Source organism: Populus nigra, chromosome 6, assembly GCF_951802175.1.
Source record: "Populus nigra chromosome 6, ddPopNigr1.1, whole genome shotgun sequence".
NCBI classification, from domain to species: Eukaryota; Viridiplantae; Streptophyta; class Magnoliopsida; order Malpighiales; family Salicaceae; genus Populus; species Populus nigra.
This window is the reverse complement of record NC_084857.1, coordinates 8,928,386-8,956,335: the sequence shown is the minus strand read 5'-3', so window position 1 is coordinate 8,956,335 and position 27,950 is coordinate 8,928,386. Positions and strand designations below refer to the sequence as shown.

General features: G+C 33.7%; 5 protein-coding genes across 12 annotated transcripts; 1 reads left to right on the top strand and 4 right to left on the bottom strand.

Moving 5' to 3' along the window:
- Positions 1 to 1,263: 1,263 nt before the first annotated feature.
- LOC133696131 (uncharacterized) lies at positions 1,264 to 5,511 on the bottom strand. Of its 7 annotated transcripts, none has more exons than XR_009842623.1 (7): positions 5,355 to 5,511; positions 5,189 to 5,258; positions 5,006 to 5,085; positions 4,768 to 4,895; positions 2,517 to 2,718; positions 2,214 to 2,379; positions 1,585 to 1,723 (listed from the first exon to the last, which is right to left on the bottom strand). XR_009842623.1 is itself a non-coding variant. In XM_062118191.1 (7 exons), the coding sequence occupies exons 1-6, from the start codon at positions 5,355 to 5,357 to the stop codon at positions 1,988 to 1,990; spliced, it is 549 nt and encodes a 182-aa protein (XP_061974175.1). In that variant the 5' UTR covers positions 5,358 to 5,511; the 3' UTR covers positions 1,592 to 1,723; positions 1,983 to 1,987. The 7 variants fall into 7 exon arrangements, 5 of the variants coding, with proteins under 5 accessions (XP_061974172.1, XP_061974173.1, XP_061974175.1 ...); XR_009842624.1 differs by lacking the exon at positions 2,214 to 2,379 and adding an exon at positions 1,924 to 2,053 and having other exon boundaries at positions 1,587 to 1,723; XM_062118191.1 differs by lacking the exon at positions 2,214 to 2,379 and adding an exon at positions 1,983 to 2,053 and having other exon boundaries at positions 1,592 to 1,723.
- Positions 5,512 to 6,930: 1,419 nt separating this feature from the next.
- Positions 6,931 to 7,855, top strand: LOC133696716 (uncharacterized). Its single transcript, XM_062118980.1, has 2 exons — positions 6,931 to 7,101; positions 7,266 to 7,855. Exon 2 carries the CDS (start codon positions 7,361 to 7,363, stop codon positions 7,853 to 7,855), a length of 495 nt encoding a protein of 164 aa, XP_061974964.1. The 5' UTR covers positions 6,931 to 7,101; positions 7,266 to 7,360.
- A 1,507-nt stretch (positions 7,856 to 9,362) lies between these two features.
- LOC133696297 (amino-acid permease BAT1 homolog) lies at positions 9,363 to 13,173 on the bottom strand. Its single transcript, XM_062118449.1, has 8 exons — positions 12,820 to 13,173; positions 12,441 to 12,701; positions 12,017 to 12,035; positions 11,710 to 11,929; positions 11,443 to 11,624; positions 10,844 to 11,133; positions 10,616 to 10,745; positions 9,363 to 10,167 (listed from the first exon to the last, which is right to left on the bottom strand). Exons 1-8 carry the CDS (start codon positions 12,924 to 12,926, stop codon positions 9,820 to 9,822), a joined length of 1,557 nt encoding a protein of 518 aa, XP_061974433.1. The 5' UTR covers positions 12,927 to 13,173; the 3' UTR covers positions 9,363 to 9,819.
- A 3,946-nt stretch (positions 13,174 to 17,119) lies between these two features.
- LOC133696713 (uncharacterized) lies at positions 17,120 to 17,512 on the bottom strand. Its single transcript, XM_062118979.1, has one exon. It carries the CDS (start codon positions 17,510 to 17,512, stop codon positions 17,120 to 17,122), a length of 393 nt encoding a protein of 130 aa, XP_061974963.1.
- Positions 17,513 to 18,200: 688 nt separating this feature from the next.
- On the bottom strand, positions 18,201 to 23,090 carry LOC133697692 (lipid phosphate phosphatase 2-like). 2 transcript variants are annotated; one of them, XM_062120422.1, is made up of 9 exons: positions 22,935 to 23,076; positions 22,773 to 22,802; positions 21,806 to 22,071; positions 21,615 to 21,702; positions 21,399 to 21,508; positions 21,176 to 21,269; positions 20,020 to 20,208; positions 19,869 to 19,928; positions 18,201 to 18,631 (listed from the first exon to the last, which is right to left on the bottom strand). In XM_062120422.1, the coding sequence occupies exons 3-9, from the start codon at positions 22,019 to 22,021 to the stop codon at positions 18,444 to 18,446; spliced, it is 945 nt and encodes a 314-aa protein (XP_061976406.1). In that variant the 5' UTR covers positions 22,022 to 22,071; positions 22,773 to 22,802; positions 22,935 to 23,076; the 3' UTR covers positions 18,201 to 18,443. The 2 variants fall into 2 exon arrangements, with proteins under 2 accessions (XP_061976406.1, XP_061976405.1); XM_062120421.1 differs by lacking the exon at positions 22,773 to 22,802 and having other exon boundaries at positions 22,935 to 23,090.
- Positions 23,091 to 27,950: the final 4,860 nt, after the last annotated feature.

Below are 27,950 nucleotides of genomic sequence, written 5' to 3'. Positions count from 1 at the left end.
TTATGGATGCCATTCACACTATACTTTTTATTTTTTAATTTTAGAAAAGGAATGATACAAAAAAAAAAAACAATGCACAATCAAAACTAGAAAGAAAATTCTTTTATGGCTTATTACCCATAACACAGTCAACCAACGTAAACAAACTGAACCTTTGAAACATTTTATAGCAAGAATTCTGAACAATTGAGCTGCTAGAAGGGAACGCGCCTGCATTAAAGCGAAGAGACAATAAGCTGCAATATAGTGCACAGACAAGCAAGGATATGCTGAAGGCAAGGAAAGCACCGTATTACTGAAAAATAATTTTTTTTTTAAATAAATTTTAAGAAAATGTTTTTTGATATTTAATAGTATAATAAAAAATAAATTAAAAAATATTTTTCAGTCTTTAATTATATTATGAAAAATGAGCTGAAAAATAACTTATTAATGTTTTATTTTTTTCAAGTTTATTAAAATAATAAGAAACAAATTTTACAAATAAAAGTTGAATGGAAATAAAATTAAAAAAAATATAATTTCATAAATTATCTCAAATAAAATAAATAATAATAAAAAAATAATAAAGATCAAATAAAAAATTAAAAAATTAAAAGATGAAAAAATTAAAATAATAATAATTAACATTTCATAAATTATTTCAAATAAAATAAGTAAAAATAAAAAAAATAAGGACCAAATTTGATAGATAAAAACTTTCAATAAAAAAATTATAAGAAAAAAGCAAATAGCAATTATAAATATAAGGACCAAAGTTAATATAAAAATTAAATTTTAAAGATGAAATTAAAAAATAAATATTTAAAACAAAATATATATAGTAATAAAAAATTTGAAGATCAAATTTGATATAATCAACAAATAATAACATTTCTAAATTTTTCACAACTTCCGAAAAATGTTTTCCACCCAAATTTTCCAAGAAAACACTTTCCTGAAAACCAAACTAAATTTTCATTTGACTGAAAAATATTTTCCATTGACCAACTTTCCTAATGGCAAACAAATACATAAAAGTTAGGAAAATGGTTTTCCGGAAACCACTTTTCGAAAATCAAACACGGACAAAAAGAAAAACACTTTCCTGCAAACCAAGTAAAATTTTCCTTTAACTAGAAAGTGTTTTCCGTTGACCGGAAAGTATTTTTCTTTGACTAGAAAGTGTTTTTCGTTAACCACCTTTTCTAATAACAAACAAACACAAAAAAATTTGAAAAATGACTTTTTAAAAATTATTTTCCAGGAAATAAACATGAAGCATAGGAAAGCAATCATGCATTCATTGAACATCTACAAACTCAATCTCGCAAGTCATTTACAACCTCGATTGTAGCAGTTCCAAGCCTCGCTACTATTAGAAACACCAATTTTCTCTCTAATAGTTCTAATCAATTTTAATACAAGCATACAGTAGAGTTTGCTGTATCATCCCAACAAACCCCATAAATGAGTGTTTTGGTATTCACAAACGTAAAAATTCGATGCTTTAACCCAAACAAAAGTATTGATAACTCACAATTACATATCAAAATTTCATTAGAGGGCATGTTAGTCAGCTTTTCTTTGCAAGCACTTCAATAATGTCCTCATCGTCCATTCCAAGACTATCAGGGGTGGCCGTCAGATTGATTCTGTCCCCATCAAACATAAAAACTAGGCTCTCAATTCCAAGCTCAACTTTATCAGCATACCGTTTGAAGAGCCGCTCAAACTTTTCATCCTGTCAAAATAGTGAACTTCAAACATAGTTTATACAGTTGATTATAGATGTTTCACCACTTGTAGCATGCAAAAGGCATTCATAACAAAGTACAAATATAAAGGATTTTGTTAAAATATCCAGAATGATAATTAAGATGACTTCATCATCAAGGGCACTTGCACTCCTAAATTAATGAATAATTGAGGCCAACATCTTACACAAAACAAAGTCTATGTAAAACGACCAGTGATGACTTTCCAAATGATCTGTTGAAAACCTTATTTAAAATTGAATGTCTTTGCATGAGATATGTGTTTGAGATGACAATATCCTAACCCAAGCTTCAATCTACAAAAGAAATTCAATGCCATTCATTAGAAACGGGGAAGAGGGACATCCAAAGCAAAGATGACTTAGCACATATAACACTCAGCAAGCAAGGCACTAATAGAAAATGCTAATATGCTACAAAGTTTACCCCTTCCAACACTAGCATCTTATGTTTCACCTGGACAGTGAGACTGCTGTTCATCACTGGTTTTCTTTTGAGGTTCATGGCAACTCTAGTTGCATATTTGCCTTTAAATCTTCCAGGAGTTATGCACTGTAGATGTTACTTGACAACTTCCCACAAGGGGATGTCCATAAATGTTTTTTTTTTTTCCTGTTATTTCCTACCATCAAATTTAGAGAAGTTAATAATCTTATCATGCACTCTCCATTTTATTCTGGGGTTTGCATGAATAATTTTATCGTGGCTACATGAAACAATCAGTTTTATAAACAAAGCCTAAACATTAGATATATATACCTTGTACACACGAAATTGTTTGACTTCATCCTTGTCTTGAATTGAAATAACAATTTTAGCTCTTTCATGATGAGGCTTTGATGGTTGCTCGGCCCCAGACTCCAGATCAGCCTGCACTGAATCACTTTGTCTGTTTGGTGACTCCAGATATTGAAACAAACACTCTTTATTTGTCAAAGCTTTTAGCTCCTGCTTCCTTAACCTACATGTATGGTTGAAATAAAATTCTAAACCAAGGGTTCATATAAAATGGGAACACTAGAAGATAACAAAACACTTTCACAACATATCAAGTTATCAACTGAGGAGATTATAGGGCCATGAGTATGAGGAAGCTTAATTTGCGTATTGCTTAAATTTCACAGTAGTACAAAAAAAAGAGGAGATATTTACCTCAAATCTTCACAAAACAACTGCCTTGATATTAGCTTTTGAAGTAAATATTTCAAGCATCAATCTTGATCTAGGTGAAATTATAAAAATCAACAAATTTGGTGGAAAAGTGAGGTGGGTGCCAATTAGGGAGCTAAGAAAAATGTAAAATTTTGAAAAGAATGAAAGAAAAGAGGAAGGGCAAAAACTTGTCTGTGGAATGGGCTTTCCATAAAAGAACAGGTGGTATGCTTTAAATAACAGCCATTGCAATAATTTACAGACCACTAAAGGCGTGATTTCAAATATTGTAGTTATGTAAAAAAAAAAAAAAATACAAAAAGATGACAGGATACATGAAAATCTTATTCCATTACAAATAAGTTTGAAATTGTGATGTGTAAATAAATAGAGGAAGTTTAAATTGCTCAGGATGAGTACATGGTACAATGTTCTCAAAATTTAAAGACAGCCTTTCACATGAGTTGTTGGAGATCAATAATGTAGTGGGAGTGCATGAAAAATATGAACTCAAAGGAAGCCAAAAGTGTTTAGCAGGGCATCACTAAAATTGGGCTGCTGCTATACCAGTGGCCTTTTTTTCCACGTGAAGTCAGAGGCCTAATAACTGGCATCGCTAATGGCTAAAATTGATTGCCTTTTCTAACAGTAAGTTTTTCAAAATCTTCCTTGTTTTCCCACCCTCATGAACAAGGTCCTTGTCACTAGAACGAACAGAGAGAATTGAATACTTGGTTCTATAACCTAAAATTTGAGCTATTACAAGCTGTGAGAAGAGGAGCTCAATTTTAGTTGTTAGTGAAGGTTGCTGTTGCAGACCTGAGATTATATTTGAATTATTATTAGTCATCACCATTCCAGGAAATCATGTTAGATAGCAAAAAGAACAAAAAAAAAAAAAAAACAATTAGTTCAGTTTGGTTATTTTATTCTTTTTATATGAATTTTGGTTGTCTTGGTTTTAAACATTAGAAAATTGAAATATTGAGTTTCATCTCAAAAACCATCAGCAACAAATGAAATGAACTGAATGGCCAAACCCAGATAAATGAAAAAAAATGCTGTTGCACATCTCCATCAAGGAGATGATCACGCTCAGTTCAGAACTAATATAAACGATAGTATAGCATGCCAATAGATTGAACAAAGGGATTAAATTTAATGCCAATAGAAGTTTGCAATTGCTATAAAAAATAATTTCTATCATTAATTTCTCATGTAGTAAATCTTAATTAACTACATAAAGACTTAATTGAAAATTAACGAACCGGAAAAAAGTCAAGAACAGCCAAGATTCAATTTTCTCAATTTCATAATAGTGATCTTCATTGCAAATGTATTCTCTTTGGCATTCTCTCACAATGCCATAAAAGCCAATTGCACATAACTTGTGAATGCAAATTTAAGTAAATCTAAGTGCATTATGCTCTCAGAAGATAGAAACCTCAACATTGCCACCAGAAAACACTGAGAACTAAACCTTGGTATCAAAGTAGCATTCACAGCATGCTTATCATGCACGCGTGTGTATGTTATGTGCATATTCACCAATCAATTAAAGTGAGCTCTCCCTAACTCAGCGCCACTAAATGCCTCTCCAGATCTAATCTCTAAATGATCTTGAGTTGTCATAAATTGTTCAGCAAATTCTTTCCCCTTTTAATTGTTAACAACAAACAATCATGAACCAGAACTCATAACTCTTAAACATGAAATTATTTAAACAGAAAGATCAATTTAACATGCTTTAAAAGTCACAGTGGCATTAGTGTGCGCAGAAATCAAACACGGGAAAGATTATAAATCAACAAGGAAATATATTTAACATTTAAAATTAAACAAACAATGAAACTCATACCTCAGCTCTTTAATAGTTGAGTCCTCATCAATCTGCTTCGGGGACTCACTGGAGTCCTTAGGAGGAGGAAGTAGCCAATCCTCATCGTCATTAGTCACTTGGCTTGCTTCACGATCACCGCCAACAATCTAATATATATATAAAGAATAGAAAGGCACACCATCTTCACTCAATTTTTCTAATCAAAACACACATAACTAACAAAGTGGAAAAAAGAAGAGATGAGAAGGAAAAAAACCTCCACGTTATGCTTGGAAATCTTCCTTTTTTTAGGAGAAGGAACTGGTGGCTTATCATATTCGTCGTCGTCGTCGTCCTCTGCCATAGAAAAACCCAAGCCAAATTCAGCTTTCTTTCTACCATTAATCAACCAAATAGGGAATTAAAGAAAGAAACGAAGGTAGAGAGTATTAGAAGAAACCATCAAGGATTGTGATAGGCTGCACGCGACGGTAATCAAATAGAGAATCAAGATCTTCAACGGAATCAGCCTGCAATTTCAAACAAATGAAAAATTATTAGAGCTAAAGAAACCCTAGCTATTCGTTTAAGCTTTAAAATCAGAATTTGGAACGAGAGAGACGCGCCATTAGTAGTAACACTCAAAATCAAAAAGCTCTTTCCTGCCCAACGGCCAAGTTAGGATTTTAGTTTTGGTTTGATTTGATTGGTTTTACAGGGAGTGACGATGATGAGGATGGATGGACAAGGAAATTTGACTTGGTGACCGCCGCGTGCTTAGGCGGTTTACTGGATATAATTTGGGCTGGGTTTGGTCAATTTAATTCGGGCTGCATGCAACTTATGGGCTCTACTCAACAGAATTGGACTGGCCTATTTGTATTCATTCAACATAAACAAAACTCATTATCCGTTCCGTAGCATAATTGCTTTATGCACGCACCTTTACTTTTGTTTTGTGTTTAGAATATTTTTCTGCTATTTTTTTAATTGTCAACTTTATACATCTCCTTTCGATGAAAATAAAAAATGATTTCCAATGTTGCTGATAGTCTTTTCTTTTTCTTAAAAGTACAAGATAGAGTGTGGTTATTTTTATAATATTAAAAGGTAAAAGAGAAGTAAAAATGTGTTCGATTAAAAAAATTAAGATAAAAATATAAATATAAAAATATTTTTAAATAATTATGAAATAAATTTTTATATTTTTAAAATATAAATTATAGAGATGATATGTTTTTAGAGACAATACTTATTATTTTTTACTTTTAAAATATTTCTGTAAAAAACTTTTAATTTTAAATTTGTCAATCTAAGATATATAAAAATAAAAATAGTTATTATTATAGTTTTAAACTCAATTTAGGAGTAAACATAAGACAAATTCCCGGTCACAGGTCGTGAGAATCAATCCTGAATTTTTTAAAATATATATATATATCAAAAAAATATTATTTTAACTATTTTTTTCAAATAAATTAATGAGTTTTTTATTCGGGTTAGACTAAATTAATATTTCTTTTATTTTTTTAAAACATTCGGATTTATTGACACTTTATTTTGATGTTCAAAACTCTAAAAATATTTTTAAATTAGCAAATCAAACAAAAAACAATAAATTTTTTAAACTATATATAACTACATTAAAACTCATTAAATTATATATATGGGATTTATATCTTATGAATATTAACTATCATATATTGAATGACAATTTAGTTTCACTTTCTTAATTTTTATTTTAGTAAAATTATATATATTTTATATACTTTGAAAATAGGAAAATTAACTATTTTAATTATTACCAAACTTTATATAAAATAATTTAAATTCGAATTTCAAGTATTTAATTTACTAGTTCAATAAATATTTGAGTTTATTCTTGCAAACTAAACTTTTAGTACTAAACTTGATTCGTATTTTTGAGACTGCGATGGTTATTCCATAATATTAATCTTCTTCATGAGGTTTTTTCTTCGTAACTTCTTTTCACCAGGTTGAATATTCGGTTTGAAATTATTTATCATTTTGAGAAGGCAATCTATGAAATTTATAGGAACAACTTAGAAAGATAAGCATCTATGTGATGAGAAAAAAATGCTGAACTTGTCTGTGCTTCATTTTCTTATAAGCACCTTTTCCTTTAATGTTTCAATATACAACACTCCCAGCTTTTTAGCATAATGCTGTCGGCCTCGCATGTTTTTCATTTCAGAAATACAAAGCTCAAATACGGCGTATTTATGACCATGCCATCGCCGATTCATCCCCATTGAACGAACCCTTTTAATAGCCGAACTGGAGTTTTACTTCTCAAGACGGTGCCAGTGAGGGGTCAAGCAGGAAATCAAGGTTCTGACTACGCAATTGAAGGTAATATGGATAATATTGCAGTTAATTATGTGTAATTGATTCAACAAATCAGGAAGATTTCACATACCATCAGCATGATTAAAAATGGAACGCAGCATATAGTCTCCAAAGTGTTTTTCTCTTATCACGAGAATTTTAAATGTGCTGTTTCCTTTAAATTTCAGGAGAAAAATCTGAGATCTTGAAGGCGCCTACAAATGGTGTTAATCAAGATGTCTTTTTTTCCCGCCTTTCGGGAAACAGGAACAAGGCTCCACTGATGTCTGCTTGGACATCAAAAGGAGGGAAACAGGGTTATGGGGGAGAACATTTCACCATAAAGAAAGTTGCCAAATCAATCAAGTCAGCAACTATCTCCACTGGTAGGAATCGAAAGATGGATTGTATAACACCTCCAAATCCTACTTCAGGAAATGTGCATGATGCAATCCCAACAATCTCCACTGACGAGAACCGAAATCTGGATCCTAAAGTTTCAAATCCCAATCCAGACAACCTAATCAATACGGATGAGTTTATGAAAAACTTGAATGAAGTGATTCAAGAGCTGGATGCCACAGCAGTCACAGGTCCTCCTTCCTGTTCATTAAATCAAAGTCAGTCCCTGTCAAATTTTACTGATATGCTGAATTTGCTTGAGGAAGAACCTGTCAACTCCAAAGGTTTAACTGATGAACCATGCCCAGATGAGGTTGCTCGCTACCTTGATTCACTATCAGAAATTTTACTTGAGAACGACAGCCCACAACCATGAGGGTATGTGTAAATATTCGTGAACCACAACTTTTTCACTGGACCAATCTAACAACTGATAGAAAGCAGTAAAATATTTTTCTTACATTTATAAATGTTCTTTTACATCAAATGGTGTTATTGGTTTTTTGTTTTGTTCTTGGCAAACAATGCATCCCGTAACTCACAAAAATTCAAATTCAGTGCTTGTAGGACCTTAACATTGGGAAGTGGATAAAGGCCAACAATCGCGGTTGAAGATGGTTTGAAGCTTCCATCCATATCGAAAATTTTACTGTTACTGCAGCTAGAAGACAGTTTACTTTCCGTAGTAAAGACCTCGGAGTCTCAACAAGACTAAACACCTGTTTCAACTTAGTCCGAGGAGTCCTCGTGTATGAAAATAATTGAACTCCTTTTAAGTTTCCTTTCAAAAGCTTATCTATGAAGAGGTTAAAAATAAAAAATAAGAGCAACTGTGCTGCTATAGAGTATATTTTGCAAGTATTATATTTTGCTTCTGATGCTTGGGATGAATAAGCTGCATAAATGATGTGATCTGATAAGCACAGAGAACGCATTGTAGTTCTATCTATAACCAAGTGCAACCTATTTTTTCATGATTGAAATATAGGCCAGTCCACTTTCTGTACTGCCTGTAGCCTCTTCAATAATACATAAAACTAAAGAATTGAAGCAGTTCCCGCCAGAGGCAGAGAATAGTGGCACAAAATTGAAAAAATCTAGAGCAAAAACAAGGCATGCTATGAGTCAGTTTATGATCTGTAGATAACTACCGGAAAATCAAAAAGAAAAATCCATGTAGCTTAAACATTGGCAAGCTTTAAGCCAGGACATGAGAAACATGAAACATTTTCTTGATCATTTGCTTTGTTTTTCTAGTTCTAGTCCTGGGTGAACCTGGAGATCATATACTAACGTTAAACAATGAAGAGACTTTGAATTTAGATCAAGAGACAATCTTCTTGAAAGAGAATGTATATACAACAATTATAATATATTTCACTCTCAAAGATGACACAAAATAAATTTCATGATCAGACAACTTGATTTTCTCTTTTCTGGATAAAATTCAACATTCTATTGCTTGTTCTTATCAAAACAGCTCTGGACAATTATCTCAAAGTTTTAAAGCTTAGAACTTAACCATATTCTCAAACACATAATCAGACACCAAGAACGGGAGGACTAACGCATGCAGGTATGTTTTGCGAAAAATAATAATTCTATCAGGAGACCTAAGATGTTGTAGGCACTATAGCTTCCAACACAACCTGTCATCGAATTAAATTTATAGTGTATGTGCATATATCCTTTTCCTTTTTCATGCTTCCCCTGTTTTCATTTCAATAGCCATTCACTTAGCTCAGGAAAGTCCATTGCAGTGAAGCTGACAATGGGTAATATATCCTTTCTTTATTATCTAGAATCTAGAATCCAATCGAGAATAGAAATAAACTGCTTTTGATTCAATTTCCTGACTTTTTTCTAATGGTAGACTCTTGCAATTAAATACATCACCATGATTCAAAATATTGCCATACATTTGATCTTATAACAACTGTATTCATCTATCTTTGACATTAAATAAAGAAGAGAAGAAGTTACAGAAGACAAATACCAAACACATTATTAATTGTTTGCCACATTTTCTTGATTTCTTCTGTAAGTGCACGGTGCACCGGATTGATCAGACAATTATATGGGAACTAAATTTAACCATGTTCTAACTCGTTTGAGCAGTGTTCAAATGGACTTTCTGAATCTTCATCAACTTGCTAATCTGCTGTCAACTGCGAAATCTTATTCCCTTGGAAATCTGATCAAGGTTTCTTCCTTCATGATAGGATGAGTATCCTCGTTAGAACCAGTTCAATTTCATTCCTTCAAACGTATCTTTCTTTGACACGCAGTATATACATGCAAGATAAAAAATAAGAAATGAAAATATCACTCTGTGCATATTTAGCTTTCTACATTGGTTATAGGACCTTTGAACCAATGACGAGCCCACAAGATCCAAGAAGAGATGGTAAGGATTAACAAACCGCCAACAGCGACGGGAGTGTAATTGAGTGTCTCGTTAGTGATGGGGTAGGTTACAGGCAATGAGAAGAGGATTGAGATGGTTGCTACCCAAAGGACTGCAATCCAACCAACCAGGACACCATAGCGACCCAAATTGAATGGTCCCGGAATAAAGGACTTGCGTGCCAAAGTCACCCGGAAGAATATGGGTAGGGCGTAAGCAATGTACAGTCCAATAGTAGCTATAGATACCATGGCCTGAAAAGCCACCTCGCTTCCGAGATACTGCAGAAGATAAAGAGTAAACAAGGGGGAGGCGCACAGTTAGCAGTTATAGAAAGAAGTTAAGTGAATGCATGTGGACATTAGGGGCTAAATGCAAAAGTGAGCCTTGGCAAACAGCAAAACTGGCATGCTTAAATCTACTCAACCAAAAAGTTTGTCATTTAACAATGTCTTAGATTCATTGGCAATTAAATGTGCGAGTAAATAAGACAGTCATCCCTAAATGTGGTGTACAATGCAAATATGATGCCAGCTCTTGAATAAAATTTCATAGGCACTTATATTAGGAAAGCCAGATATATTGAATTTGCAGAAAACAGAACAGAGATATATTATTACTGGGAACTAGCACAAACTCTATAGGACGATTGCCATGAGGAAATCTTTTCGCACGAAGTTTAGAGAGCACAACAAATACAGCAAACTGAAAATAATGAAAATGGATTACCGTCAATGCCATGCAGAAAGATATGACCGCAGAGAGCCAAACGGCATTTATGGGAACCTCCTGATTGTTCACTTTGTGCCAAAGTGATGATAGTGGCATGGCTCCATCTCTAGAAAACGCATAAACCATCCTGAGAATGAATATTCAAAGATTAGTCAGAAACCAAGTAAGAATTGTAAACTCGTCAGAAGTTTCAGATAACATGGGATATCAAACAAGTGAGATTACCTAGAGTTGCTTGTTACTGAACTCATGCCACAGAAAAATATGGCAACAGCAACCACTCCCAGACAAATAATTCCCCCAACCCCAGTGCCATATCTTCCCTTAAAAGCTTGGTAAAATATTTCAGCAATGGCATAACCACCAGCATCATTATCTTCACTCAAGAGAGAGGAGATGTTGGTAACCGCAAAGGTGATACCAAGTATGTAAAACCATCCAAATATAACCGATATCCCGATGGCGCTAATTATTCCTTTTGGTCCATTCTTATCAGCATTCTTAGTTTCCTCTGTCTAGAAATAACAGTTTAAGGGGAAAAAACAGAAGAGATTATATAGTTTCATTCCTCCAATTGTCCATAAATCATAAGAAAAGGGAGAAGGGAAGTGCACTAGCTATAATGCAAGTAAATAATCATGTGAGCTCGTAATGTTTTTGAAAAAGGGGTTAATTGATTTCAACAAATGAATGTTTATGGTTTCACTGTTGCGTTTATAAACAATCAAACTTATATGTGGAGAAGTAATGTAAAATCTGAAATTTCCAGGACTGTAGTTCATAGGAATTAGACTCCACCTAATTCAAAGAACAATGCAACATACCATATGAGCAGATGCATCATACCCAGTGAGGGTATACTGACTCATCAGAAGTCCCAGAACGAAAATGTAAGCTTTGCTATTGATTCCATCTCCATTATCAGTGTTGAAGTGTGTAAATACAAACTTGGCACTAGCCCTCTCCGTTGCAACAAGGGGAATGAGAATCATAAGAACAAGAACACCTAAAAGTGTAGAGATTCAGTAAAAATTTTAAGAAGTTGTTGGCTTAAGAGGGAAAAGAGAAACTGTAACCATAATTCTTCATACCAATAAGATTCCAGGCAGCAGCCAGCTGCCCGAAGAAAGATAAGACTGATATGGGAAGACTATTTAGCGCAGCATGCAGGAGTAAAATTCCTCCATGTATAGCAATAACTACATATTTTGATGCTTCATATCCACCACCATTTTTTCCACCTGTGCTAAGGAGAATGATAACCTGAATCAGCTGTGCAAGTGAGAAATCTACACTGGTTGTAACAGCCCACTGAAAATAAGAGTACTTTAAGTGGTTAGAGCTTATAACAGTGGATATCGAAGGCAATCAAAGTCGAGTGCAAATTCTTAGCTGTACCTGACCAACAATGTTGAACCTGAAAAAAAAGAGGGACAATTTACTGCATCAGAACACGTCCTAAGGGAAGACCAACTTTGTAAAAGTGGTCGGTTGTAAAAGCTACGTATCTAACTTTCCTCACAAGACCAAAGCAGGTCACATAATTATATCACAAGACCAAAGCAGGTCACTAGCCTATATGTGGTGCCTACAGTTACAAATAGAAAAGATTCTGAAACTGTCCCTGAAGGGAATTTTGCACAGCCTAAAAAGTTTCACACCCAGAGGATTAACCATCTTGGTGATTACAACAATAAGGTCATGAGAAATAAAGGCAAATAAATTGTGAATGCAAAACCACAGAATTCCAAACCACAATCAAATTTGAAGCTAGCAAGATAAATTAAGAACCCAAAAAACAATAGTAAACAAGAAAGATTACCAGCCTGTTATCCAAGATGCAAAGGGTGCCCAATTAGGACCAGCAAGCTTTGCACTCCAATAGTAGAGACCACCAGAAGTTGGATAAGAAGAGCAAATTTCAGCCATGGATAACCCAACAATCATGGTGAACCCACCAGCTATGAACCATCCATATTGCAATGAAACTGGCCCTCCAAAATTGAGTCCAGTATTGTAAAGTGTGGTTATACCAGTCAACACTGATATGATCGAAAACGAAAACGCAAAATTCGAAAACACCCTGCAATTTTTTAACCATATCGGACCGATTCATTATAAGTTTATCAGATGGACAGGGTTGGCAAGAAAGCTTTAAAACATAAAACGAGAACTACGTAAAGGGTTCTTGAGAGATTTACGAGAGGTCACGCTTAAGCTCTTGTTTGTAGCCAAGCTCTTTGAGACGGGCATTGCCTGTATCAAGGGAACCGTTGCCGTTTTGAGCTGTATGTGTCGGAAGACCCATATTTAAACTTGCAAAGTAAGATCAGAGAGGGGGAGGGGGGAGGATGAAGAGAGATGAAGAGATTGATTGGTTTTGCAACCAAACTGACCAATCTCACTCCCTGAAACTCTCCGTCTTCCTTTCCTGGAGTCTACAGTGTCTATATTTTATATTTGCTTGCTCCGTCTTTGATTCAAGCAATATTTTTATTGTTAAATATAGTTAAAACTAAAAATCAGTATCTCGACTACCATTCTGGATCGTAGACCGATGACTTTTATTTTGGATCGCAGCTTTCAGCTATATTTGGAGCACGTCTCTCCAGTTGGAAATGACGGTTACGTCCCAGGCTTTCGTTTCCCACCAAAATTTAACGGTCAAACTTAAATCTAGCCCCTCACATATTACCTCCTCATCAGTTTGCTTCCAAACTTCTTTACTTATCAATTTCTCTCCGAACATAATCAACACTGACAATATCTTTTAAATTTGAGCGTCATCAACCCTCCATGGCTCCATCCATTAAAAGATCTTGTTTTTTCCCCTTCGCTTCACTAGCCTTTATACAAGGAAATTTTACTCTGTAGCTAAAATTGTGCTTCAAGGCATGTTAGAGTTATTTCGTTGTTGTGAATGGAAATATTTAACTAACGAGCACGTGCAAATTAAATAGGATCTATGAATTATTACTAGCAGTAAATGTCCATTGTCATCTCCCTGTCTTCTTTTGATGTCTTTGGACAAGCTTCATTAAATCATGAGGTTTGAGACTTAGCTGGTAATAATTTAATAAATTAAGGTCTAGTTTAGATTCTCCGAATATAATATTCTGTTTCAACGCTTTTTTCCTCGCCATCTCGCTGTCTTCTTTTGATTGGTGTCATGTACGCGATGCTGAGTATAGTTTTTGTACACGTCGCTTGTTAAATGTGCTAATTAAAGAAATAGAATCATTTTAGCCAAAAACAATGGAAGTGAATCTTGGATTCTGATTCGCAAGGCTTTCCTTGTCCGGAGGTTAAGATGTCAAATGGATGACTTTCTCATGTCTAGCAGATGATCATCATCATCCATGATTTTATTAGGTGCATGCACCCAGAAAAATAAAATAAAATAATAATGGAATTGTCTTTTTTATTTTTTTTCAACGTATTTCGATTAGTCAGAAGCGGCATGGCACCGTCGTTTTCTTAGTTTCCCTTGCGTTGAAAGGTCTGCCATTTACGGAGAGAGTGGGAACTTGAACCTTGGACTGTGCCCAGAAATCCTGCAATGGCGCCACTAGTCGACACGCAAAACCACGTGCTCAATTCTTCTTAAAACTGAAGGTGTGAATTTTATTTATCCACCCACGAATTTATGTTTTCTCAACATTTTTCCTTCGAAACTAATTTTTGTATCGATCTTCACCCCTAAGTATTCAAATACATCTCAATCACATTCTTTTTCTCAACTCCTATTAAAATAATTGACGAAATAACTGCCGACTCCCCTCCTCTCCATCTTCAACATCCTCCTTCAACGACTAGATAAATCGAGATGAGCCTTTGTAACTTTGATGTAGGTACGTCCCAACAGGCTTTTTTTTTTTTCAATTTGGATAACAAGGGCTAAGAGATTACAAGAGAGAAATATAAAAAAAAATGTTTATATTATAAGATTTAAATTTAGATGCCATCTTTTGGTTTAAATTTAAAGTTTTTGTTGAAGAAATAAGGGAAATGGAGTTGGAGAGAAGGTGGGAAGAGAAATAGGATGCAGCATGCAGAAGAGGAGAGTGAGAGAGAGTTGATTAGGACAAAGGGGTTGGCAACATCAAAATCGTTAACAAGGAGTCTGAATAAAGGATATAATTAAGATAATTTTAAAAATTCAGGGGGGGGGTAATATAAAAACTAAATTCGGGGGAAAAACTGAACAAAACAAATATCAGGGGAGGAAATCAAGATTTACTCCGGTTCAAAAAGAAATATTGAAATTTACTCAAAAGAAAATCTACAAATGCCAAGAGATTTAGCACGTTTGCAGACAAACTTGTGCTAAAATATCTATCTTTAGTTAACACATGTGATTACTATGTTTTTTTATTTATTAATTATTTTCTTCAAAAAAGACTGTAAAATAGATTAAATATACAAATGTCAAGAGATATAGTATCTCTTTCATTTCTGATATATAATTGTATATTCAAAGGTAATTGAAATTAAAAGTTCATGATACATTAATAATTCACAGATGGAGCTGATTTGGACATATACATTTATCATTTCATTAAAAAAAAAGGGAACGCAACTTGAATTTAAAATTTTAATCTGAAAATTGAAATAGCCTTCTCCTGATGGGTTGTCACGTAAACCAATTCTCTGGGTGTTAAATTTGTTAAATTTTCATTTTGTTAAAATTTTTTTCTTTTCAATTTACTGATTTTTTTATGACCTCTTATTTATTTTTTATCTTGATTCTCATCCTCATTCATGTAATTATAATTTTTTGTGTTATAATTTTTATTATGAGGTTAATGTAATTTATTTATAAAATTTTTTAATATTTTATATAGATTGCACTTAATTTTAAAAGTACAAATATTTATTTTTTAATAATATTTTTAATATATGCAGTTGTGCATAAATTTTTTTTTCCTTTAGCTTTCTTCAAAAAAATTTATGCATGCAATAATTTTGTTCCGAATTAATTTTTATAAATAAATTCATTAGATATAGCCGAGTAAATAACTCGTATTACGATGTTAAATATATTGGCTTACATCTATTTCTAAGTTTTTCTAGTTTTTTTATATTAATGACTTTCTTTGTATTTATTTACATAATTTATTTGATTAAATACTTATTGAATTTTTTTATTTATACTTTAATTTAAAAAAATTAACATTTATATCTAGAGTTTTTCTGGGAAAAAAAAATTACAACTCATAGCAGCGCATGGGTCAAAAAAAATTATATAAATAAAATCATCGGGGAACTTCTAAGTATCGCACAAAATGGCAGTGCAGTGCTAGCGGGAAAATGTGAAAACGGGCCAGGTATTCGCTATAGACAAAAATTCTAAGACGGCATGGAAGAGCAGGAAGTTCAGACACGTGTCAGGCAGGAATCGTTGATTAATATTGATAGCTCAAAGCGGAAACTTGGGCCAAGTTGGTCGTAGTTTTGAGCTGCACGTTTAAGATTTTTTCACAAAATATCTAAAACAAGTAATGACCGGTACTCTTGAAAAAAATGAGGCATGCGATCCCAAGTTGGAGTCCTGCCGTTTACCGATCATGTTCATAGATGATTTTTTTATAAAAAAAATCAAGACGGACCACATGTGGAGCCCCTTGATAAATATGTCTTCAACTGAATATCTAAAGTTAAACATATGAATACCTTTCCACAAAATATCCCCGAAATATTTTAATTGCGTTAATGATTGAATTTTATTCAAATTCAATCAAATATATGAATACCTTTCCCCAATATATCATACCAGTTAAGACGCCTTTTATTTTCTTCACGATCCACTCATAGCATGCCACAGTAACTTTTTTCCAATGATTTTGGAATTGTTCGAACCGTAAATCATTTTAAAAGCTTACCTTCTAACCCAAATTGTGTGAGAGAGAGAGAGAAGCAGCTCCGATCTAATGTTAAACAATGCGGTCCAAACCAGAATTTAAAAATATTAGATACAATATCTGGTCCACATTATGACGTGGTGTGAAACATGATTTTGTACCAGCTGTGAGGGAGAAGAAAAAAGCAGGTGGGTATCCTGTTTTCCTTTCGAACTTTTCTTAAAATATGTCAAATCTCTGTCCAAACGGGCCTCATGCCTTCACATCTCTGTAGAGGAATTGCGCATCACCAGTTGATTTCCTCGATCGAGAATTTCGTCCAAAATGCTTCGACCTATTTTTTGAAACTATACAAGATTCTCTAAGCACATGATATCTTGTCAATTTCTTGCCTCCCAAATCATCAGGAGAAATGGGAGACTAAAAGTAAAAGGATATTTATTTTGAATTAGTTCGCTTAATTGGGATTAGGGTTTCAATGTTTACATACACAATTCCACAACTTCGGACTTTGTTATTCTCATGAACTTTAGTCTGAAAGGTATCAATATGTACAATTAAACAACAAATATATAATAACGAGTGGACACTGGGAAAATAGAACATTTAAAAAAAAAAATAGGGGCGCAAACTTATTGCTTCAAAAATCACTCATGTCACGAGAAGCAGCCAATTTCTTGTAAATTTCCAGAAGCAGCCTGCTATCAACTTCATCACCAGAAGATACCATTGAAATATGTTGATCTTTGGCAACCTTCTTCCCCCAAAAGAAGCCTTTGTTGTTCAAGCTGCCTATGTTGGTTGCCAACCGAAGCATCATATCGATATAAGCATCATGAAACTTTGCCAGAAGTTTTATTGGTGAAGCAATTTCCATGTGCAACTTAGGGGCTGCTCTTAGTTTCCAGCGCCGCCCTGAACCAAGCCTTGCGATTTTCAGCTTTCTTTTACTTGCACCATTGAGTCTTTGGTATCTGTTCCTCCTCCAGTACCTCTTCACGTTCTCATAACATGCACTTGAAATGATCTCCATTTTTTCTGCTACTATATGATAAAGAATGAAAGAGAGAGAGATTTGCAAGGGGAAGATATTGTGAGAGAGGCTTTATAAAGAGGCTTCTTTCTTCTATTTATCTATATTTTCCAAGTAAACGCAGCCAGGGATGCACAGTTCATGCGAGCTGCGTTCTTTATGTTCCATGTCTGGTCAAATACAGAATTTCTGACCTAGCAAAATCTGAAGGATAAAAAAAACAAACATATTCCTCTTTCAAAAAGAGAGAAATATGGATCCATATAATGTATTCTAGTCTAATTTGGACGCACCGTTGCATTGTCTTGTTCAATGCCTTTCTTTTTAGGGTCTAATTAATATGCTACTAATTTGATTATGTTGGAGATTTTTTCAGTAAATTAATTAAAAAATATATAATTGATGTTTCTTGACCTTGCATTCCATTGTTTGGGGGCTCTGCTCGAGACTCCTTTTCTTGACCTCCCCCAAGAATTAGACAAAGGGACCTTGAACGCTCTCTCTATCATCCACCTCATGTAAAACCCTAATGCACTCGAAAGAAATTAGCAGGGTGGTTTCAGTTTCTCCTGTATGCTTCCACGACCCATCTTTCGTTTCATATAAATGCCTTGTTTCTCTCTCTCATATCAGTATTATTTTGAGAAACGCAAGATGCCCACGCTTCACAAAAGTTGCTCCGCTAACAGAGGGAAAAAATAAAGGAATTCTCTTGCCGAACATAACACAAGCCATGTACATCTAAACGATGCCGTTCAACGAAACAAGGGGGTGTTGCTGAGAGTTGAACCAAAATCAGAATCAAACAAACTAGTTTAGGATATGGAAAGCCAGAGCTCTAACACTGAAACATTGAACCTGACACTCTTCGGACGGGTGCTATCCCTACTTACTTTACAATCAAAGTCTGAAGCTAGTGCCTCCTCTCACTCTATGCTCCCTCCAGCATTGGCCTAGTGTCCCGAGTATTGACTCTTGAAGTTTCAGTTCCATGTTGAGAATCAATATAGACACTCTCAAGTTCTGATTGCAGCACGTTGAAACAGTTGATGTTATTGGATGACTCAGCTCCATTTCGAGACTCTGCCAACATCTGGAAATATGCGTGAGGTCCCCAGCCTGCCACATTCAATAAATGACATGAGAAATTCCTGCCAGACAGTTTCAAGTACTAATACAAAATGTATAGCATGCACTTTTGATGCTGCGCGAACATTCAAACAGGCTCTTGCTGTGACCCAGTAAGGCAGTAGACAGCAAGAGTCTAAACAATGAGTGTTGTCACCACCAGCAAGTCTTCACTGTACAACCAGATTCAAAGTTATGAGAAACAGACGTGTTTTGTATCATGATTTCATCAGGTGAGTTGTTTGAAGTTGTGCTGGATACAAGAAACTAAGGAAATGCTTTCAACATTTCAGCCTCTTATTAAAAAGTGAATAGTATTCCTGTTTTTCTCTTTATTTTACTGTACAGTCACGAGCAAGTCTCTTTATTTCTCTGAAGATGGACAAGGGCTTCCAAATACATCATGAGAGTTGATAGCTGAATCTCGCAATAAGAGCACTGGAAAGCAAAGAGGAAACGATCTTGCTATTAAACAACATAATGCATGTGCACAGGCACATACTTTGTGATAGATCGCAAGAAACAAGATGTTGAATCGAAGGGGAAAAAAGCTCATGGCAGGTATTGCCACTCTAATATACAGCAAGGAAAAAGACTCTCTAACACCTTTAGAAAGGACAATAGTTAGGAATTCAGGATTTTATAAATCCAGGCCTATAAAGCATCTGTTTCATGACAAATTAATGCAATTGCTGCTTCTGGTTTGAATTCAGACAAAACTCTAATATTTCAGACATCCTGAAAATTAGAGACCAGATTTGTTGAGAGACCTCAGGCACTAAATATATACAAGGAATGATGCCTGGTTGCTATAAACAAAATTTTAACCAAACATAGGGGAAGAAAAGGTTCAGATCTCTTACTAAAACTATGAGGCTCTGGATGTCTTTCTTCAACTTACACAGAAACATCCAAAAAGAAAGCCTCGACCTTAACATTCTAATCTCTATAGGCTAGATAGTGCATATTACAAATTTCCATGACCAAAATTACAGGACACAGCCAACATCTAAGAACCCAACAGCCTTGTTACTGTACTCTCTTTTTTTCAAGTAAATCAAAGCACAAACCTTGCCACAAGTTCTTAGCATGTCTATAAAATGCATTGCTGAGTGTCAATTCTTAAATGATGAAATCGTAACTCCAAATATATAAAGAAAATGGTTGTCGAGAATGCAGACAACAGATTGTAAAGAAGCATTGTGAAGAGGAATAAAGAATAATATACCATCGACATCATATGGGGGTGGGAAGAATTGCAAGTAGCAAAATGAAGCAACTGTTAGCCCTGCACAAAAAGGTAACAAAGAAATGATAAAGGTTTCACTATAACAAGTTGGGAATTGAAGCAATACCAATGAAATCCTAGATGAACAGACCTATAAGGGCCCCAGCAAATACATCTTGCCAATGATGCCAGTAGTCATCAACCCGAGAAACTGCTACCAAAGCAGCAACTAGCAATGGAAGGAAAACAATACAAAGCTTTGCAACATGGCCCCTGCGGTCAAACACTCTGACTTTCCCAGACAAGTACAAGGCCAGGAACCCAAGACCTGCAAAGGACCCTGCATATCAACAGGTAAAATTTCCCTTAGCAGAGTTATTTTTCATTGTGCTAAGCAGTTGCTATCTTAAAACGGTAGAATTTTTGCAAGTAGCTTCCAAACATAAAGATGCATGTACGCACAAAAACACAAAATAAATGTACCCATAATCCAAAAAGCAGATGTTGGCAACTAATTATTCATAATGGAACACATTTGATAGACTGAATTCATGCAAATAAGGAATTCTTCACTTGTTTCCCAAACAGCCCAAAATGGTAGGCAAAAGAATATGTATTTTTGTCTCCAAACAATTTCATTTGATGAAATGCAGAGAACATTGCTTCATAACTACGTTATACTAAATAAGATAATTTTCAGAGCTTAAAGGGTGGTGGTTTACATGTCCCAAGCTTACATATTGATACTTCAGCCCTGAGGAAGTAAAAGCAAGCGTAACACTTTGCAGCATAACATGAACAGACCATTACTACCACCAAAAAAATGATAACACAGTAATAAGGAATATGTTGAAGAACTTGAATAGCTGAATGCTAAAACATTTTCCTGCTTGTTTTGTAGAACAGAGCCAAACATCGGAATAATAATTCATTTTGACAGCAAATGTTTTTAGTAGAAATTCACTCAGTTTTCTAGCAAACAACAGAATGCAGGCTAAATATCAATCTCCACGCTTCATTGTGCATTCATCAATTCATCATTGTATCCTAGCAAATTAAACGGAACCTTAACCTATAGGGAATTTAAACGCAAGCAACACTTGAATCTATACAGTACATCTCAGGCAGGGGAGTTTAAATGTTGCGATAGAAATAGGAATAGACAGCACCACGAAGTGTTCGCAGTTGGAGGCAAAGAGATCATAGGAAAACACCATTCTCAAGAGCATATGACTTGGAACAAAAAGGATAGGTGGTAGATTCCATAATTTGAAAATCATAGCCCTCAAAGTAATGGACCTACTTACAAGAAGTATGTCCACTTGGGAAGCTTTTATGACCTTCCTTGATGACACTCTTCACTCCAGTACACATAACATCGCTTGTGACAGGGTGAAACACCTGGACATGCAACACATGCATGTTGACTGAGTACAAATACAAACAAAAGCAAGAACTTGCTTGCAGAAACTTTGGACCAACAATTTATTAAGAAAAATATCAAGGAAGTTAATTAATAAGACAGCATACCCCTTTTCCATCAGGGAAACATCGCCAAAAGAAGTCTGGACGAGGTCGACCAACAGCATCTTTAATTGCATCAGTTATAACTCCGGTGATAAGCACAGAAAACAGAAGGCCTGGATATTCATTAATCCATCTGGTGTTGGCAATCAGAATAGTAATATAGAAACAACAGGTGCAAGATTTTCAAAAAGAAAAACTCAAAGAGAGAACAAGAGATACCCAGAATGGCATGGTGCATATCGTAGACATTCCTTCTTATGAAATAATACACGAGAATGATAGCCATGGGCAGCAATATTGCAACAATCTGTTATGAGAGGGAGAGCATTCTTCAACAAAATTGTCATATAACTGAATATCGAAAAATAATTTCTCTTTTGTAAAATATATTTGTTAAAGCTGAAACATACTGGAACAGCCCAAATAGGAACAGTATTGTCCTGCAGTGGGTATGACAGGTCTGTCAGCATATCCTTTCCAACAAAGCGGTGAAATGGTTCTATAACGTTCAAAACGACCTCAATAACCACGAGAAGCAATAGAATTAACCAGTCATGCATATGTGTCCTCGCAATTTGGATTCCATGGGATTTTACAGTGTGAGCACCCAACTGGATATCCGGCATTTTCAACTATTGATCCGGATACAAGAACCAAGACCACTAGAGAAATCAAACTGCAGAAAAAATGGTAAGCATTACTAGGGGAAATAAATGGGAAAATATTTTATCTTTGTAAGAGACAAATTATTAACACAGTTAATGAAAGAGATCACTAATCATAGTATGATAATCAAAAGCATTAGTCACTAGAGCAGCATCCCGTACAGTGCCACAATCTTCTAAAGATATGAATGCCATAAGAAAACGAAATGATCTGAAGGCCTAAAATGAAACAGAATAGTTTCATCCTAACATTTTTTTTATTAGTGTCATGGCAGTAAAGCAATCTCAAGCTACATTGCCACAGCACAAAGGCCTCAACACATCTCTGAAACAAGTACAAATCTGTAAGCAGGCATAGCTAATTCCGCTCCAAATCATGGATTGTCTCTGTTATGACCTGAATGCCTTCAAAAGTTACATAAGTTGCTAAATTAACACGCAATTTTTAGGCTAAGCTCAAATTTACCCGAAGCAAGCGATCTAGTGTTTCTTCAAGCAGGTTTTTGACTCAAACGCTGCGTTTGATTGTTTGCTAAGTAAAGAAAAATAACAGTTTTATTCCAAAATAAAAGAAGATACAAGAAAAAAAAGAGAGTCCATAATAATAAGCCTAACAGTCATCAAGTCAAGCCTTTAGCCTTTTCTTCGATTATTTATTAGGAAACAGACGCTACAAAACACAATATCCTTTCCTTTCCTGTGCTGTCCTTACCTTTCCTTCGGTTTCTCAGGAACCAAAGAGCTGAAAATAACATGGAGACAGGAATTACAAGCATCAACTTCACTACTGAGTTGAACGGAAAATGCAAACGAGAATAGAGAGAGATAAAAGAAAGCTGTTACAGATTCAAATTAATTAGAAGATGGAACTGACCTGAGAGAGAATCGGAATTTGTGAATGTTGAAGAGAGAGGGATGAAGAAAGAAAGGGCGAGCTTTTTCAAGAAAAAGAAAATGCGCGTATCCGCTGTCATCTAATCTTACTTTATTTGTGCTGCAGTTTTATCTTCTACTTGCTTGATTATAATAATAATTCATATAAAAAGAAAAGAAAGGGTAATTTTGAAAGAGACAAATATATATATATATATATATATATATATATATGGGGCAGAGACTGCGGCCAGCAGTGCAGTGGAGTGGAGTGGTGGGAATGGAATGGACAGGGAAAGTTTCTGTTCACCTAAAATCCTCTTGTTTCCCTTATTTAGCCGCATTCCCCGTCATAATCTTGGATTTTTTTTATATATATACTAGGGACCACCACCGGAGTGTATCCGTTCAAATTAATGAAGCGGATCCAATTTCTGCCGTCAGGTTACTAACTTCGCTTTCTTTCTTTTTTTAGTGAATTACAAAAACACCTTCCCGATGTTGTCCTTCATTAATGGATTTACTATTTAATTTATCTAATATTTTTAATATTTCTCGCACCTCGTGAAGAGAATTATATTGAACTTTTCACACCTTCTAGGAAAATATTTTAAATAGTATATCAAATTTATTTACTATATTTTCAATATATATATAGATAAAAAAACAAGTGAATTCAATTTCTTTTTTAAAAAAGTAAAGTAATAAATTTTAGTACTCAGCTTTTTAACCAGACATGAATTTGGGGACGTCTATGTAAAAAAGATTTTTTTGTGGGGACGGAGAGAGAACTACCCTTCCATCCATTTTTCATCCAAATTAGTTAATTTCATTCATCGACCATCCATGCATTTAAAAAAAGAGAATTAATTAAAATTTCGGGCATGGATGAAATAAACTTAGTTAAATTGATACAATCAATTAGTGAGCTGGAGGGCATACTTTTGTAGTAAAATTTTTATTTTACTGGCAACTGAACTTCTGCTGCTCTTCTTATCTCACCTGTCCCTTTTTTCCTTATTTAGAAACTTTCACCAAATCACATCAATTTTTCTGATGAACTATCAAGAATTATAGTTACTCACCCTTCTTTTCCTTTTCTACCTCTAAAAACGCCCTTGCTTGGCTGCTTGGTTTAAAAATTATATAGTTGTTTTTTTTTTTGTTATGAAATAAAAACACAAAAAAATTAAAATTTTTTTAAATATAAAAAAAAAGGGGGCTCGGCTCGTGGTAAGAGATGAACATTTACGACTTTACACACAGAAAGAAATACTTCGTTCTATTTATTTGGACAGAGCACAGAGACCTCAAAGGAAAGTTAAATTTATTTCTGATTTTCAATAAAGATCATGTAAATGAAATCTATTTGATATAACTTTTTTCTCGTGATTTACAGCCATGATTTGCCAGGATATTAAAGAATTGAGAATCAACTCCACAAGCTCACACGGTCCTGGTCTCTTCCATTGCACCCACTCCTCAGACAGGCTAAATTATCAAATCGATTTCGAACTTTCGGTCCTCCAAGTGGGTGACAAATGTGGGGGATGCTCACACATTGTGCATTAATCGAGTCTGCTGGGTGCCTTCCCGTACAACAAATGACTTGGCCACTTTCCCCTGATACAAATTGCAACAAAAAGGAGGGGAGAAAAGGACTGAACAAAAAAAAATCCTGGAATCAGCAATTAAAGTTTCTTCCCAGCTGCCTTTTTTCTTCTTACGTTAGCTGCAATAGATAATTATGCTTCAAAAGCATGCTTTGTTTGTGGATTTCTTGCCCTGAAATCATGAACCTCCGTTGCGTTTTCCAACAATTTCACAGTTGTATTGAATCCATCAAATCCAAGACAAGATAAAAAGTTAAAGACTGGAACGATGCAAACTTGAAGCAGAGAGAGCTCTTATTTAAAAATTCAAATTGATCTGTAGTAGTGGTGAAATATGAAACATTTGATTCGGTTTTTTTATTATTAATATGAATATTCAGATGAGTTTCAACTAGTATTTTAAATGAGATAGTAGCTGCTCGAGTGCTCAAATGTTATGATTTTTACATGTCAGTATCTTGACTTTAACTGTTTTCAACTAAGTTTTCCTGCTATTTAGAGCGTGACGATTGAGTGTATTTTCAAATGTCGGTTGATTTTTTCTATTTTCTTTTTTTTTTTGTTAAATGCTCGTACGGGGTACATGCAGAGTCCCACGACGGAGGATTGAGCTCGGTTGAAAAAATAAAGCCTGATAAAATAAAATTAATTTTAACTAAATAAATAAAAAACAATTTTGACATTGACATTGGCGTACAATTATGGTTTCTTTTTATGGGGTTTCTTTCTTGGTTTTTGAGAATGGGTTCCTCTATGTATTTTATTTCATCTGGCTTAAAGCTGAGGTGACTAAGACATGTTTGTTTTTTGAAAACTAATATTTAAAAAACTAATTTTTAAATTTTTTTATGTTTGTTTACTATTAAAAAAGATGGTCAATGAAAAATACTTTCCGGTCAAAATAAAACACTTTCTGGTCAACAAAAAACACTTTCCAATCAAAAAAAATTTTTACTTAGTTTCCAGAAAAGTGTTTTTCCTTTAGTAAGTTAGTAGATAGGTAACTCGCTATTTCTATTCTAACGTAAAAAAAATATTAAGGAAATACTTGCATTTTAAAAAAATCAAGAAAAATATAAATTTCAGGTAATTGATTCCATCAAATTTAATAAATTTAGTTAATCTGGTAATATAATTAGAAAAGGCAAAGAGAACAAGTAAAGATAAAAACAATTAATAGTGATTTAATGCAAAAGAAATGCCTACTAATAACATAAAAATATATTTTTTTCAATATTCTTAAAATGTCTAAATGATCTTATTTATTAAAAGAAGCAAAAAAATAATAAGAACATAATCATTACATGGAAAGCAAAATGAAAAAAAAATATTATTGGTTATTAATAAATAAAATATTGAACGATGAGATTAAAAAAAATTAAAAATAACTCAAGTTTATATGAGCCGACAAACCAAATTTGCAACTTGGTTATGAGATCGAGATAGTTTTATGAAAAATAAATTAAATAGAATCATAAAGCTTAATTCTTAAACGAGTCAGGTGTTGAAGGTGCAAAATAAAAATTAAAAAAAAAATCACATTAAAAAAATACCCAAATAAACACGTCGGGTTCATGATTTGGGACATGAGATCGGGATAAATCTATGGAAATATAAGTGAAAAAATTATGAATACAAATCTCCAGCCAGCACGACGTTTAAATATAAAATTGAGAAAAAAATAATTTTTAAAAATGACCCGACAAAAGTTCAAATCCAACCCAATCTAATCTCTTAAACTTGTGACATGGATCATAAGATCGGGTTAAACCATAAAAGCCAGCCTAAAAAACCATCTCAATCAACCAAGTAATAAATAAAATCAAAACAAAACATTTCAAAAAAAATTGCCCAGGACAAAAACAAAATTGAAAAAAACAAGTACTAAAATTGATTCATAAAAAAAATAAAATAAAGTGTTGAGGGTTGAAGCTGAAAAAAAAAATCAATCAAGAAAAGTATAAAGACAAAACAAAAAGAAATGAAAAGAACGAGGATCAAAATACCGAAATTAAATTGAAAATAATGATAATTAAAATTAATATAAAAAATAAAATAAAATAAAATTGTGATAGATAAAATTGAAATAACAAATCAACCAAGAATAGTATAAGAAAAAAAATTACAATCAAAAGAACAAGGAGCTAAATTTGATTAAAATAAATCAAACGTCAAGTGATAAAATTAAAAAATTAAAAAATTAAATTTGATACAATAAAAAAAACAATGATGAAATGTAATAAAATTAACAAATGATCACATATTTTTTGAATTTTTGTAAGTACAGTGCATTTTTCAAGTTTGGAGAGAGAGTGAAAAAGAAAAAAAAAACAAGAATAAAAAAGTTGTTAGAGCTTCACCATATAGGAAATGACAACATACATCTTACCATCATAAAAGAGCCAACCAAACGCTTCAAATATCACCCTAAAATGTGGTATTTAATTGATCGGAGTCACGCTCGGAGAGTCTTCCATGGCACACACAATTAATTTTGTATTTAAAATAATATTATATTTATAATTAAAATACTTAAATGCCCTTCAGTCAACTTGTCAGTTACAAACAACAACAAAAAAAAAAACATAAAATGATGAAAACACCATTGACCTTAACTTTAAAGGTAATATAGGTATCTTAACGTGCATTTTTTTTTTAAATGCCTAAAGACCCCTCACCTCAAAATTCAATTAATTTAGCTTGCAATGGTAGTTCAGTAATTTTATTATGCAATTAGAAAATAAAAAGTTATAAATACCTTGTGAACTTTGAATTGACAATATAATCATTTGAAAAAAAAATCATTTTACCCATCAAACTAGTTTATAAGTTTTGTGTTGTCAAGGAAAAAACAGTAATTTTATCACGTGAATCCACATTAAAATCAGAAAGACTCCGTGATAAAAGTATGGTTAGTTTTCTTTTTTAATTTAATGCTAGTATTTAAGAGGAAAAATTGGCACACATCCAAAAATAAACTTAATTGTTACATTTAAAATAGATGGAGCACTTATTTGAAATATATTAATTTCAAGATATTTGATTATAAAAGTGGAAAATTGAGATAGTTGGATGCCTCTTGTCTCGTTTTCAAATTAATTCTAGAAAATCACGTGTGTGTGTGTGTAGATTTCATTCAAAGCTCAATTAAGATCCTGCTCTGATAATTTGTCAACTATCCTTATATTCTTTGCTTGTCCATGACATAAAAGACCCTATCCTCTTTTACTGTCGAGATTCACTGCCGCCAACAAAAAGACGGGGCGGCCGCATGGCATCGACGGTTAAAAAAAATAAGTGTTTATAAACAAAGGTGACTCGAGAACAGTTGATCAACTGCATATACATACATACATGCATACATGCACCCACACCCATATACTTCAAGGCAGGGAAAACCATCC